The sequence below is a fragment of the Neovison vison genome, chromosome 1, assembly GCF_020171115.1.
Source record: "Neovison vison isolate M4711 chromosome 1, ASM_NN_V1, whole genome shotgun sequence".
Lineage (NCBI taxonomy): Eukaryota > Metazoa > Chordata > Mammalia > Carnivora > Mustelidae > Neogale > Neogale vison.
This window is the reverse complement of record NC_058091.1, coordinates 58,513,897-58,526,684: the sequence shown is the minus strand read 5'-3', so window position 1 is coordinate 58,526,684 and position 12,788 is coordinate 58,513,897. Positions and strand designations below refer to the sequence as shown.

At 36.5% G+C, this 12,788-nt stretch overlaps 1 protein-coding gene across 3 annotated transcripts in view; it reads left to right on the top strand.

Moving 5' to 3' along the window:
• Positions 1–538: 538 nt before the first annotated feature.
• STX11 (syntaxin 11) overlaps positions 539–12,788 on the top strand; it is a 55,056-nt gene continuing 42,806 nt past the window's right edge. Inside the window, exons 1-2 of one of the 3 annotated variants that reach the window (XM_044247246.1) lie at positions 539–686; positions 6,852–7,021. In XM_044247246.1, the coding sequence (XP_044103181.1) occupies positions 6,955–7,021 (67 nt within the window). In that variant the 5' untranslated portion in view covers positions 539–686; positions 6,852–6,954. Of the gene's footprint in view, positions 687–6,590; positions 6,708–6,815; positions 7,022–12,788 lie in introns of those variants that run through there. The other 2 variants (XM_044247254.1, XM_044247283.1) reach the window with 2 other exon arrangements.

Genomic DNA, 12,788 nt, shown 5'->3' with positions numbered 1-12,788 from the left:
TTCAAAGCAGCAAATTGGGACAAGAAGGGCTTACCTTGTGTGTTTTTCATATCTTGAGGATCACAGTCCTTCATTATTTAACATTTAATATTGTGAAAATTGGTGTTTATTTATTTTGTCTCTACTTGTTATTCAGTTGGGAGGATAAATCTGGTCCCTGTTACTCTATCATGTTTGGAATCAGAAATCTATGTATAAGTATTAACTAAATAGTAGAGTAGTATCTAGGCTCATTTTCCTCAGTTGAGGACAAAAAATGATTGTTAATAACCAAGGCCTACAGTGTAATTCCACAAGTTGCTGGATTTGTTGTAAACTTTTAGCATTAGAAATATATGCAAAAACTATCTGGTCTAAAAGGATATAATGCCTGGGAATAGTCTATGATAGAAAGCATTAGAATAAAGGATTATATTGACCATGAGCTAATCAATTTTCAGCTTAGGGATTAACTATTCTAGAGACTTTTGTACAGGCCCAATATTTGCCATAATAAAAAGTTTAAAGAATTATCCAGTCCAACTCTTTGATTTTACAGATAGGAAAGCCTGTTAAAAGAGGGTATGTGACTGTGTTGGGGCTGGCGTGATGATGATGATGATGATTACTACACTCAGAAAAGTACTTTCTCTTTTCATCCTGCACAAAACAAAAAAATAAAAGAAGCAATGATTGTTTGCAGAAAGGTGAGTAGGTCTGATTTATTATGATGGAAATTTGTAGTTGTTGCAAATAAAGCTGAAAAATGATGATGATGATGATGTTGATGATGATGATTATAGCAACTTACTACTTTCTATGCACTGTTATAAGTAGTTTGCATGAGCTATCTCATTAAATTCTCACAACTTCCATATATAAAAAATAGTCTGCAATTTATATTTTTCCACATTTGACATTTCTGAAGTCATAAATGACTTAAAATAGTATAGTTTATCAATCTGGATAGCTAAGTAGTTTAAGAGAGGGTATACCTTTGTTTCAGCCAGTCATTTGGTGGTATAATCAAACCAGTCCACTATAAACTATCTGTTTAAGGTCTTTTGTCCCACACAGGTAATATAAATTCAGACTTCAAATTTCCATGACTACTGATTTCATACAATTCTCAGGGTAGATTTTTTAACCCCCTACATCTAGTCTCAATTAGAGATACAAGTAGTACCTAGATTAAGACAAGATGGTGGGCCTGAAATGAGGAGTTATACCAATATACCTGATTAGCATCTTGGTTCTCTATGGCAGTAGCAGTAGTAAAATAGGCCATATTAAACAGAACTAACTTGAAACTTTTATTTCCAATTCCAAGTGGAGTTATATATGTGTTTCCAACTTAAAGTTATATATGTGTTTTCCATAAAATTTTTTAAAATATTTTATTTATTTATTTATCAGATGGAGATCACAAATAGGCAGAGAGGCAGACAGAGAGAGAGGAGGAAGCAGGCTCCCTGCCAAGCAGAGAGCCTGATGTGGAGCTCGATTCCAGGACGCTGGGATCCTGACCTGAGCCAAAGGCAGAGGCTTAACACACTGAGCCACACAGGTGCCCATAAATTTATGTATTCTTCTCTTCCAGATGGCTATAGATGCAAAGTAGAGCTTAATTTGACACTTTCAACAATGGATAGATCATCCACATAGAAAATCAATATGGAAACATTATACTTATACTATGTATTAGAACAGATGGACTTAACAGATATTTAGAGACCATTCCATTCAACAGTAGCAGAAGGCACATTTTCTCAAATACGTATGGAATTTTCTCCAGGATACATCATTTGTTAGGTCACAAAACATCTCTTAATAAATTTAAAAATACTGAAATTGTATTAAGTTTTTAAATTTTTTCTTTTTACCATAATGGAATAAAATTAGAAATAAGCTACAAGAAAACTGGAAAATTCACAAATATGTGGAGAGCAAACAACATGTTACTGAACAACCAATATATTAAAGAAGAAGTTGAAAGAGAATTAAAAATTTCTTGAGACAAAATTAATATGGAAGCACAACCTTCCAAAACTAATAGGATGGAGAAAAGCAGTTCTACCATAGCAACAAAAGTCTACATGATGAAAAAAAATTACTTAAATAAACATTTTACAGCTCAAAGAAATAGGAAAAGAAGAACAAATTAAGCCTAAGGTTAGCAGAAGGAGGCAAATAACAAAGATGAGAGTGAAAATAAAGGAAGTAGAGACTATAAAGACAATTGAAAAGATCAATGAAACTAAGAGGAGGTTTTTTGGAAAAGGTAAGCATAATTGACAAACCTCTATCTAGACTTACCAAGAAAAAAGGAGAGAAGACTCAAATAAATAAAGTTAGAAACAAAGGATGTGATGTTACAATTGATACCACAGAAATACAAAGGATCATGAGAGACTGAAACAAATAATTACAGGGCAACAAGTTGGACCACCTAGAAGAAATGGAAAATTCCTAGAAACATACAACCTACCAAGGCTAAATCATGAAGAAAAACAAAATCTGAACAGATCCTTTACAAATAAAGTAATTAAATCAGTAATATAAACCCTCCCAATAAACAAAAGTCCAGGAAAAATGACTTCACTAGTGAATTCTACTGAATATTTTAAGAATGAGTACCTGGGATGCCTGGTGGCTCAGTCAGTTAAGCATCTGCCTGGGATCAAGCCCTGTGTTGGGCTCCCTGGTCAGAGGGGAGCCTGCTGCTCCCTCTCCTGCTCCTTCTGTTTGTGCTCTCTCCCCCTGTGTCAAATAAATAAATAAAATCTTAAAAAAAAAAAATAAGTACCAATCCTCAAACTCTTACCAAAAAAATGAAGAGGACAGAACACTTTTGAACTCATTTTACAAAGTCAGCATTACCCTGATAACAAATCCAGTCAAGGACAACTACAAGAAGACAGAATTACAGACCTATATCCCTGATGAACATAAATGAAAAATCCTCAACAAAATATTAGCAAGCTAAATTCAACAATATATAAAAAAGACTGTACACCACGATCCAGTGGGATTTATTTCAGGGATGCAAGAATGGTTCAACAACCACAAAGCAATCAATGCAATACACCACATTAACAAAGTGAAAGATAAAAATCTCACTATCATCTCAATAGATGTGGAAAAAGCATTTGACAGGGTTCAACATTGATTCATGATGAAATCTTTTAATAAACTGGATATAGAGTGAACATATCTTAACATAATAAAAGCTACAATGACAAGTCCACAGCTATCATCATGCTCAATGGTGAAAAGCTGAAAGCTTTTCTTCTAAGATCAGGAACAAGACAAAGATGTCCACTCTTGTCACTTTTTTCAACTTACTGCTAGAAGTTCTAGTCAGAGCAATCAGGCAGGAAAAAAAAATAAAAGCTATACAAATCAAAAAGGAAGAAGTAAAACTTTATTTGCAGATTACATACAGTAGATTAAAAAACCCTAAAAACTACCTCCCCCAAATTTTTAGAATAAAAAAAGTCAGTAGAGTTGAAGGATACAAAATCATTATACAAAAATCAGTTGAGTTTCTATAGCATGCCAACGCACTATCAGTAAGAGAAATTAAGCAAGCAATCCATTTATAATTGCATAAAAATGAATAATACACAAAGAATAAATTTAACTGAGGGAGAGAATGATCTATGCAGTAAGAACTATAAAACATTGATGAAAGAAATGTAAGAAGACAAAAATAAATGGAAAGATATTCTGTGCTCAGGGATTAGAAAAATTAATATTGTTAAAATATCCTTATCACTCAATACAATCCCTATCAAAATTCCATTGGCGTTTTTTCACAGAAATAGTATGGTATTAGCATAAATATAGACACATAAATCAATGGAATGTAATAAAGAGCCCAGAAATAATTCTACGCATATGTGGTCAATTAATTTGTATAAAGGAGCCAGAAATATACAATGGAAAAAGAATCATCTCTTCAATAAATGTTGTTGAGAAAACTGGATAATCAAATGCAAAAGAATGAACTTGGACCTCTATCTTACACCATACACAAAAATCAACTCAATTGCTGTGAAGTGTGTAAACCTGGCGTTTCACAGACCTATACCCCTGGGGATAAAAATACATTATATGTTCATAAAAAATAAAAAAAAATTTTTTAAAAAGCAAAAAAAAAAAGAGCTCTGGGGATTGGCAGGTTAGCAAATTTCAATGGGTTGGTGAGAAAAATAAAGAGTACCATTCAGGAAAAAAAAAATTAACTCAAAATCGATTAAATACTTGAATGTAAGACCTAAAACCATAAAACTCCTAGAAGAAAATACAGGGTGTAAGCCCCTTGACAGCAGTCTTGGCAGTGATTTTTTTCAGGTGAGGGGGTACTTGACAACAAAAGCAAAAATAATAAAAGCAAAAACAAACAAGTGAAACTACATCATATAAAAAGCTTTGCATAGGAAACATCAACAAAAAGAAAAAGCAACCTATTAAATCGGAGAACATTTTCAAATCATATATCTTACAAGGGGTTAATATCCAAGACATATAAAGGACTCACAACTCAATAGCAAAAACAAAACATTTTAAAAATGGGCAGAGGAATTGAACAGACATTTCTCTAAAGAAGACATACAAATGGCCAACAGGTATATGAAAAGTTGCTCAACATCACTAATCATTAGGGAAACACAAGTCAAAAGTACAATGAGGTATCACCTTCGAGTGGCTGTCATCAAAAAGATAAGAGATAAGTTGGAAAAGATATGAAAAAAAGGACAGCCTGTGCATCAGTGGTGGGAATGTAAATTGGTACAGCATGTATTGAAAACTCCTCAAAAAATTATGAGGTCTGGGTGGCTCAGTCAGTTAAGCATCTGCCTTTAGCTCAGATCATGATCCCGGGGTCCTGGGATCAAGACCTACATGTGTCCCTGCTCAGCAGGGAACCTTTTTCTCCCTCTCCCTCTGCTGTTCCCCCTGATTGTGCTTTCTCTCTTTCCCTCAAATAAATAAATAAAATCTTAAAAAAAAAAAAAAAGAAAGAAAGAAAACTCCTTAAAAAATTAAAAATGGAAGTACCATATGATCTAGCAATCCCACTTCTGGGTATAAATCCAAAGGAAATGAAAATAAGACGGTGAAGAGATAGCTGCACCCCATGTTCCTTGCAGCATTATTCCCAATAGCCAAGATATAGAAACAACCAAAGTGCCCATCAATGGATGAACCAATAAAGAAGAGGTGGTGTAGACATACAATGGGGATATTATGCAGCGAAAAAGAAGGAAATCTTGCCATTCACTGACAACATGGGTGGAACTTATGGGCATTATGCTAAGTTAAACTAGCTGGAGAAAGGCAAATACTGCAAGTTATCACTTAGGTGTGGAAACTTAAAAAAGAAAAAAAGTCAAATTCATGGAAACAGAGAGTAGGAAAGTGGTTTCCAAGGGCCAAGGGTTGAGAGAAATAGGAGAGTTTGGTAAAAGGGTACAAACTTTCAGCTATGAGATGAATAAGGTTTGAGGATTAAATGTAAAACATAGTGACTATAATAACACTATAAGTTTATATAACTGAAATTTACTAAGAGAATAGAACTTTTTTGCTTCATCAAAACAACATAGAAATGAATGCTATTTATCTTAATATATCAATTTTATACTTTTAATATGTAGATTTGTTCAAATTGTTTAAAGTTATTTATTTTAATTCCAATATAGTTTACATACAACATATTAGTTTCAGGTGTACTGAAGTACAGTGATTCAATAACTCTATACATTGCTCAGTGTTTATTATGATAAGGGCACTCATAATCCCCTTCACCTATTTCACCCATCTCCCTGCCCACCTCCCTTCTGAAAACCATTAGTTTGTTCTCCACAGCTAAGAGTCTAGGAGTGCCTAGGGGGTTTAGTTGGTTAAATGTTTGACTCTTGATCTCAACTCCAGTCTTGATCTCAGGATTGTGAGTGAAGCCCGGTGTTGGAGCCTACTTGAAAAACATACCCAGTGTGGAGCCTACTTAAAAAAAAAAAAAAAAAAAGTTAAAGCATCTGTTTCTTGGTTTCACTCTTTTTTTTCCTCCCTCTGTTTGTTTGGTTCTTAAATCCCACCTATGATTTGTTTGAATTTTATAGTTTTCTAATGAGGTTGTCCCCATAAGGAATTTATACCACTTTTATGTAAGTACCATTATGTTTACATTACATTACATTACATTATACATTACATTATATTACATTACATTTGTCAGAACTAAGTGTCACTTATTTTTTTTTCCTTGACGAGGGGTCTACTAACTACTTAAATTGGAAAGATGATGTCCTAGGACCCTGAAAAAAATAAGGCATGAATAGATTATAGGCAAACCCACATTTGCATTGTAATCAATCATGAATTCCAATTTGCCTGGGGGCATTTGTTTTGTAAATGTTTCTTTGTGACTAGGGATGTAGAATTGTGGCAAAAGTTCCTGTTTCATAATTGACTATGCCTATCACCAACTTGTAGAAAATAGGGTTTAAAGAAATCAGCTAGAGTGGCCTGCTTTCAACACTGAGACTTAGTGATGCAAGGCCCTGTCAGCTCCCACCAAAGATTCCTATTCACGCTCCTGGCACATAAGTAAGGTGAGGAGCTGCGGACTGAGGGGAACATCTGTCAGCTTCCCCAGGGTCTCCTCAGCAAGATCATCATTCCAAGAGGAGGTATCCACAAGACGACTGTTCCCTCAATCTGTGAGTTTACTGCTGAGACTTCAATCTGTTCTCACTGTGTCACGTTTAGTAAGCTCATCTTTAAAACATATTCACCATTTGAGACCTCTTTGTTTTTTGTGGTGTCAGTATTGTACTTTTAAATTTTCCTTATGGTCATGGAAGGATGCTGGCCGTGGTCCGTGCACTCAAAGAAATTATAAACCATTTTTGAGGAAGGACTCAGTCCTTTTGAAGATTGTGTTAAAGGGAAAAGTAAGACAAAGTCATGGAGCTGCAAGAAGAGGACGAAATGAATGAAGAAAAAGAGAAGAAAATCATGTCTCAGCCCCCAGGTAAGGCTTTTTGGTGTAGAAAAACACGATTTCTAAATGAATGGCACAAATTCATCTAAATGAAAAAAATATGGATTATAAAAATGTTTAGTCTGTGAAAATTATGCTAGTTGAGAACAAATTTAATTGTTGCAATTCAAAACCAATATTTAAAGGCTCATGATGAAACCATTACTTTATTATTAAAAGGCATGGCTTATTTGTAACATTCTGTTTATGCTTTTCTGTTTCACTTTTATCAGTTCCGCAGGACAGGGCAGTGGCGCAAAAAGGGGTTTACCAGAAGTGAGTATTGAGTAAGTCTCATCTTAAAATAGTTTTGCAACATGTTATGCAAAATCACAGTTGCAGAAAAATCATTGAGAGCCATTAAGCAGATCAATTATACTATCTCTAGACCTGATATTTCTTTAGTCCATTCTCTCTCTGTCTCTCTCCCCCCTCTCTCTCTCTCTCTCTTTTTAAAGATTGTTTATTTGTTTGAGAGAGAAAGAGACAGTGAGAGAGGGAACACAAGTGGGAGAGGAAGAAGCAGGCTTCCCACCTACCAGGGAGCCTGATGTGGGGCTTGATCCCAGGTGCTTAAGGGCTGAGCTACCCAGGCACCCCTAGCCCATTCTCTTTGACAGAGCATGTTCTGTTTGTACACATAGAACATCTGTACATGCTCACTTTCAACCTTCTTGCAAGTATACCAGTATACAGAGGTAAGTTTTCATTTAATTGCAATTTGGGTTAAAATAAAAATACAGCCATTTCATTTCAAGAATTGTAGGCAAGAAGATTTAACTAACACCCAAATAGTCCATTCTCATGGCTAATTTTCTACTTCTCCTTGTGTATTGTGCACAGAAAAATAAGCTTACTATACAATAAGAAATTTGCTTTTCTAGGAGTTCTCTGTTGCATTCTTTTCTTTCTTTCTTTTTAGTAATTTTTCTAAGCTTATTTAGATTTAGACACCACTCTTTGAGTATAGGTAACAGGTTAAGAGAAATTTGCTTCAGATAGTCCTTATTAGTTCTATGGTCTTTAGTGCTGTTCTTGGATTCTTAATTAAATCCAATAATCTTGGATTCTTAATTCTTTTTTTAAAATTTATTTTATTTAATTTTTTAAGATTTTATTTATTTGTTTGACAGAGATCACAAGTAGGCAGAGAAGCAGGCAGAGAGAAAGAGGGAGAAACAGGCTCCCTGCTGAGCAGAGAGCCTGATGCCCAGCTGAATCCCAGGACCCTGGGATCATGACCTGAGCCAAAGGCAGAGGCTTAACCCTCTGAGCCACCCAGTCACCCCTGGATTCTTAATTCTTAAGAACATGGACTTTTGTGTTGGACACAAGGATTTGAATCTAGGATCCTTTGCCTCCTGGTGTTGGGGCAGTGGGCAGGAGATTTTAAGGCTCATTTCCTCCTCTGTCAAATGAGGTTGAATTGTACACCCCTTATAAATTTGTAATGAGAAATAACATATGAAAGTGTTAGCATAGTAGTTGGCACATTGTAACTAAGCAATATGTATCAGTTATCTTTATTTTATTTTTTTTAAGATTTTACTTATTTGTGTCAGAGAGAGGGGGAGCAACAGGTAGACGGAGAAAGCAGGCTCCCCGCTGAGCAAGGACCCAATGCAGGACTCAATCCCAGGACCCCGGGATCATGACCTGAGCTGAAGGCAGATGCTTAGCTGACTGAAACACCCAGGCATCCCCAGTTATCTTTAATATAAGTATTAGCATTATGGGGTTTATATATTTTTAAATGAGCTGATGTCTGCTAATAATTGTACCTTCAAATATTGAGCTTTCAAAGTGTGTCTTAGTCCATGTAGGCTCTATGCTATAGCAAAAATACACAAGACTTTATGGCTTATAAATAGCAGAAGTTTACTTTGTCACAGTTCCAGAGACAAGGAAGTCCCAAGATCAAGGTGCCAACAGATTTGGTATCTAGTGAGAGCCTGCCTCCTGGTTCACTGATGGCTGTCTCCTTGCTGTGTTCTCACATGATGGAAGGGGCAAGAGAGCTCTCTGGGAACTCTTCCGTAAGAACATGAATCCCGTTCTTGAGGGTTCCATCCCCATGACCTAATCACCTCCAAAGGCCCCACCTCCTAGTATCATCACATTGGGGATTAGGTTATAACATTCGAATTTTGGGCAGACACAAACATTCAGTGTATAGGAAAAGGTTAGAAACTATATTCTCTGGTAAACTGTGTATTTTGAGTAATGATGGTTTGTTTGCTGTGCTGAGGTACAGATTTTCTCATATCCAGAAATCATCTAGATATCAAGATATTTAATATCTTAAACACTAACCTATTTATTTTATAATTTTCTTTATATATTTCCACAAACAATATTTTATGTAGAGAAAATATATGCAAGAATATATGCCTATGAATCAGAATATTCTTCTAGTCCGAGTGTACTGGAGGAAAATTTATATTATATGACATACAATATGGTTTCTTCGAAAAGCTAACCGGTAGATTGAAATAAAGAGATGCTAATATTATCAGGGAATATTTTTGTACAGACTGTAGGTATAAAAGTTATACCTACAGACTGTAGGTATAAAAATCAGCCAATCTAGCTGATTAAGGATGGCTGTTCCCACCATGAAACAGAGACATGTTCAAATTAGAATAATTCGATGAAGGTTTATAAATAAAGGTAATATTATAATGGTATAGGCAGAGTGGAAATCTTAGGGACTCTCAGGGTGTCATACTCCAGGCCTGAGAACCATGAGTAGGGAGAGGTTTTGAGAACCAAGAAGGAGAGGGAATCATGTAGAACAGACCACCTTAGAGGAACAGTGACCTTCTGTTAGGAACCCAGATACTCCTTCTGCTTGGAATAAATTCCCCGACCTCATCCCCTGCTTCTGCTCTCCCGCTAGATCTCTCTCTCGGCTAAACCCAAGGCAAGACAAAGAGAGGAGCCTGTTGCAATCGTTCATTAAGATCAACTATCCAGGGTAGAGAGCAGAATGGAAGAAGGTAGAGAGTAAATCTGAAGGGCAAACAGAAGGTATGCTCACACATGCTGACATTATTAAAATCTTTAAAAAAGATTTAATAAAATTCTTCATTTTTTCTTGTTATTACATTCATTGGTGGCTGCTGTTTATAAACGAGTTGAAGCTTTATCAACATGCACTAGACAAGATCCTTCCAGGAATTTTTGAGCTACTTTTTAAACAATAAGAGAAAAGAACATGGCTTAAAATCCCTGTTTTGTTTAAAAAGAAAAAAAGTGTAGGGGCGCCTGGGTGGCTCAGTGGGTTAAGCCGCTGCCTTCAGCTCAGGTCATGATCTCGGGGTCCTGGAATCAATTCCGCATTGAGCTCTCTGCTCAGCGGGGAGCCTGCTTCTCTGTCTCTCTCTGCCTGCCTCTCTGTCTACTTTTGATCTCTCTCTCTGTCAAATAAATAAATAAAATCTTTAAAAAAAAAAAAAAGAAGGGACGCCTGGGTGGCTCAGTTGGTTGGACGACTGCCTCCGGCTCAGGTCGTGATCCTGGAGTCCCGGGATCGAGTCCCACATCGGGCTCCCAGCTCCATGGGGAGTCTGCTTCGCTCTCTGACCTTCTCCTCGCTCATGCTCTCTCTCACTGTCTCTCTCTCTCAAATAAATAAATAAAATCTTTAAAAAAAAAAAAAAGAAAAGAAAAAAAGTGTTAGATCTATATTCTTCAATCTCTTTATACCAGGGTGTCACCCTCTAAAATGTTATCTTAGTGTCCTGAGCTCCCAAGTTCTGCTCAGTGCTTACTTTTGTCATTCATTCACCCACCATTCAACAAATATTTATTAAGAATCTCTAATGTCGTAGGTATTGTGTTAGGCTTTGGGTAAAATGTAGTAAGTGGAAATATAACCTCCATTTTGAATCTAAAAATATTTTTTGAAACCAATCGTTTAGTAGATAACTATTTTGAGTGACGTAAAGACTTACCTAAGTTAGCAAATCTGTGTTCATCAAGGTAATCATCTAGAACAACAGAACCACAAAATCACAGAAAAGTGCAAATCTAATATTTAAACACAAAAATTTGAGACCTTGCATGGCAGGCACTTCTATACAAAGGGCCTTAGACTTTTTAGATAGCATATTTCTTCCCTCCTCAAAGAAAGACCTTTATCTTAAAATTTAAGCTGTCCAATTCTGGAAAAACTTATCCAAATATGATTTGTGGGACAAAGCACAGGGCACTAGCGTGATCTAGAAAGCACTGCCCAATATAGTAACCAAAGAACTGGTAATGTTCACCATGATGTTCTACTCTCTGCAGTCCAATAGAGGGGACACTAATAACCACTAGTTATGGTGGCCGTTGGGCACTGAAAATGTCACTGAGACTGAGAAACAATTTAAATTTTTGCTTAATCTTAATTAATTTAAATAGCTACCTGTGGCTACAATAGGGGACAGTGTGAATCTAAAACAAGATGTGCAAGATGGGGCTTGCCAAGTCATTTAATCTCATTTCCCTTTTCAACAGGGTTAATGACAGCTGTTCATTTACTCATACAACATCATGTGTCCAGCAGCGTGTCATGAAGAGGGGAAATCAGAGATAGGTTCTAAGAAGTAACAAGTGAGGCAAGGAGGTAGAGATATCAGAACGCTTGTGCTTTGCTGTGTAAGTGTAAAACAGTGCAGCTTCTGTGAAAAATGGTGTGATGATACGACAAAAAAAATTACAGAGAGAATTACCAGAGGATCCAGCAATTCCACTTCTGGGTATATACACCAGAAAAATGAAAACAATGACTGAAAAAGAAATATTATTCAGCCTTTAAAAGGAAAAAGATTCGGTCACACATGCTGTAACATACATAGGTAAACCTTGAAGCCATAATGCCGAGTGAAACAAGCCAGTTATGAAAGGACAAAGATTGTGCCATTCCACTTAAGGGAATGTCTAGTGTAGTCAAATTCATAGAGACAGAAAGTAGAGCAGTGGCAGCTAGGGGCAGGGAAGTGGGGGATTGGAGAATTAAGTGTTTCATGGGTACAGAGTTGTCAGTTGGGGGGGTAGATAAAAAATTCTGGAAATGGATGGTGATGGTTACGTCACAATGCTAATGTACTTTTGGAGCTGAACTTTACACTTTAAAATGATGACAAAGGTTTATTTTATGTCACATATATTGTATCACACACAAAAAAGACAGGTGAAATATACGTCCTCAAGGAGTTTGCAAATTAGCATGGCGAAGAGAAATGGTGGCTGGGGATTGCTACATGGTGTGGGGATAAAAAATGACTATTTACTGAGGGTGGTGGAGGAGTTGTACTTGAGAGGGGTGGCTGGGCTAGATGACCTGCCAATCCTGAGGTTCAGTGGGTTTATGAGCTCTTCAAATTTGGGATGGCAGGAGGATCCAAAATGGTGTATAGAGAGGACAGGACTTCATTCCATGTAGCTACTATGGCCCTCTCCAAGCGCTTGTCCTGCTTTATTTGGGTTTATCCTAAAGTCCTCATCCATACTCATGGTTCAAAAAATCTGCACTGGAGGTGAGAGCCAAGCTCTCCAGAAAAAAAATGTATAAAACATAGGAGACCTACCTGGGAGCCTAGAAGGGGAGGGGGGGCATAGCAATTGCAGAAAGCCCAGGTCAGTCTAGACTTTGTTATTATCAGTATCTTCAGCCGTTCAGCATCTAAGTCTCGAAGATCCCACTCTCTGATAACCAACTTGCATTTTCCAACTGAGTCTCTCTAATCCCCCACTGCACAATTCCTTGACG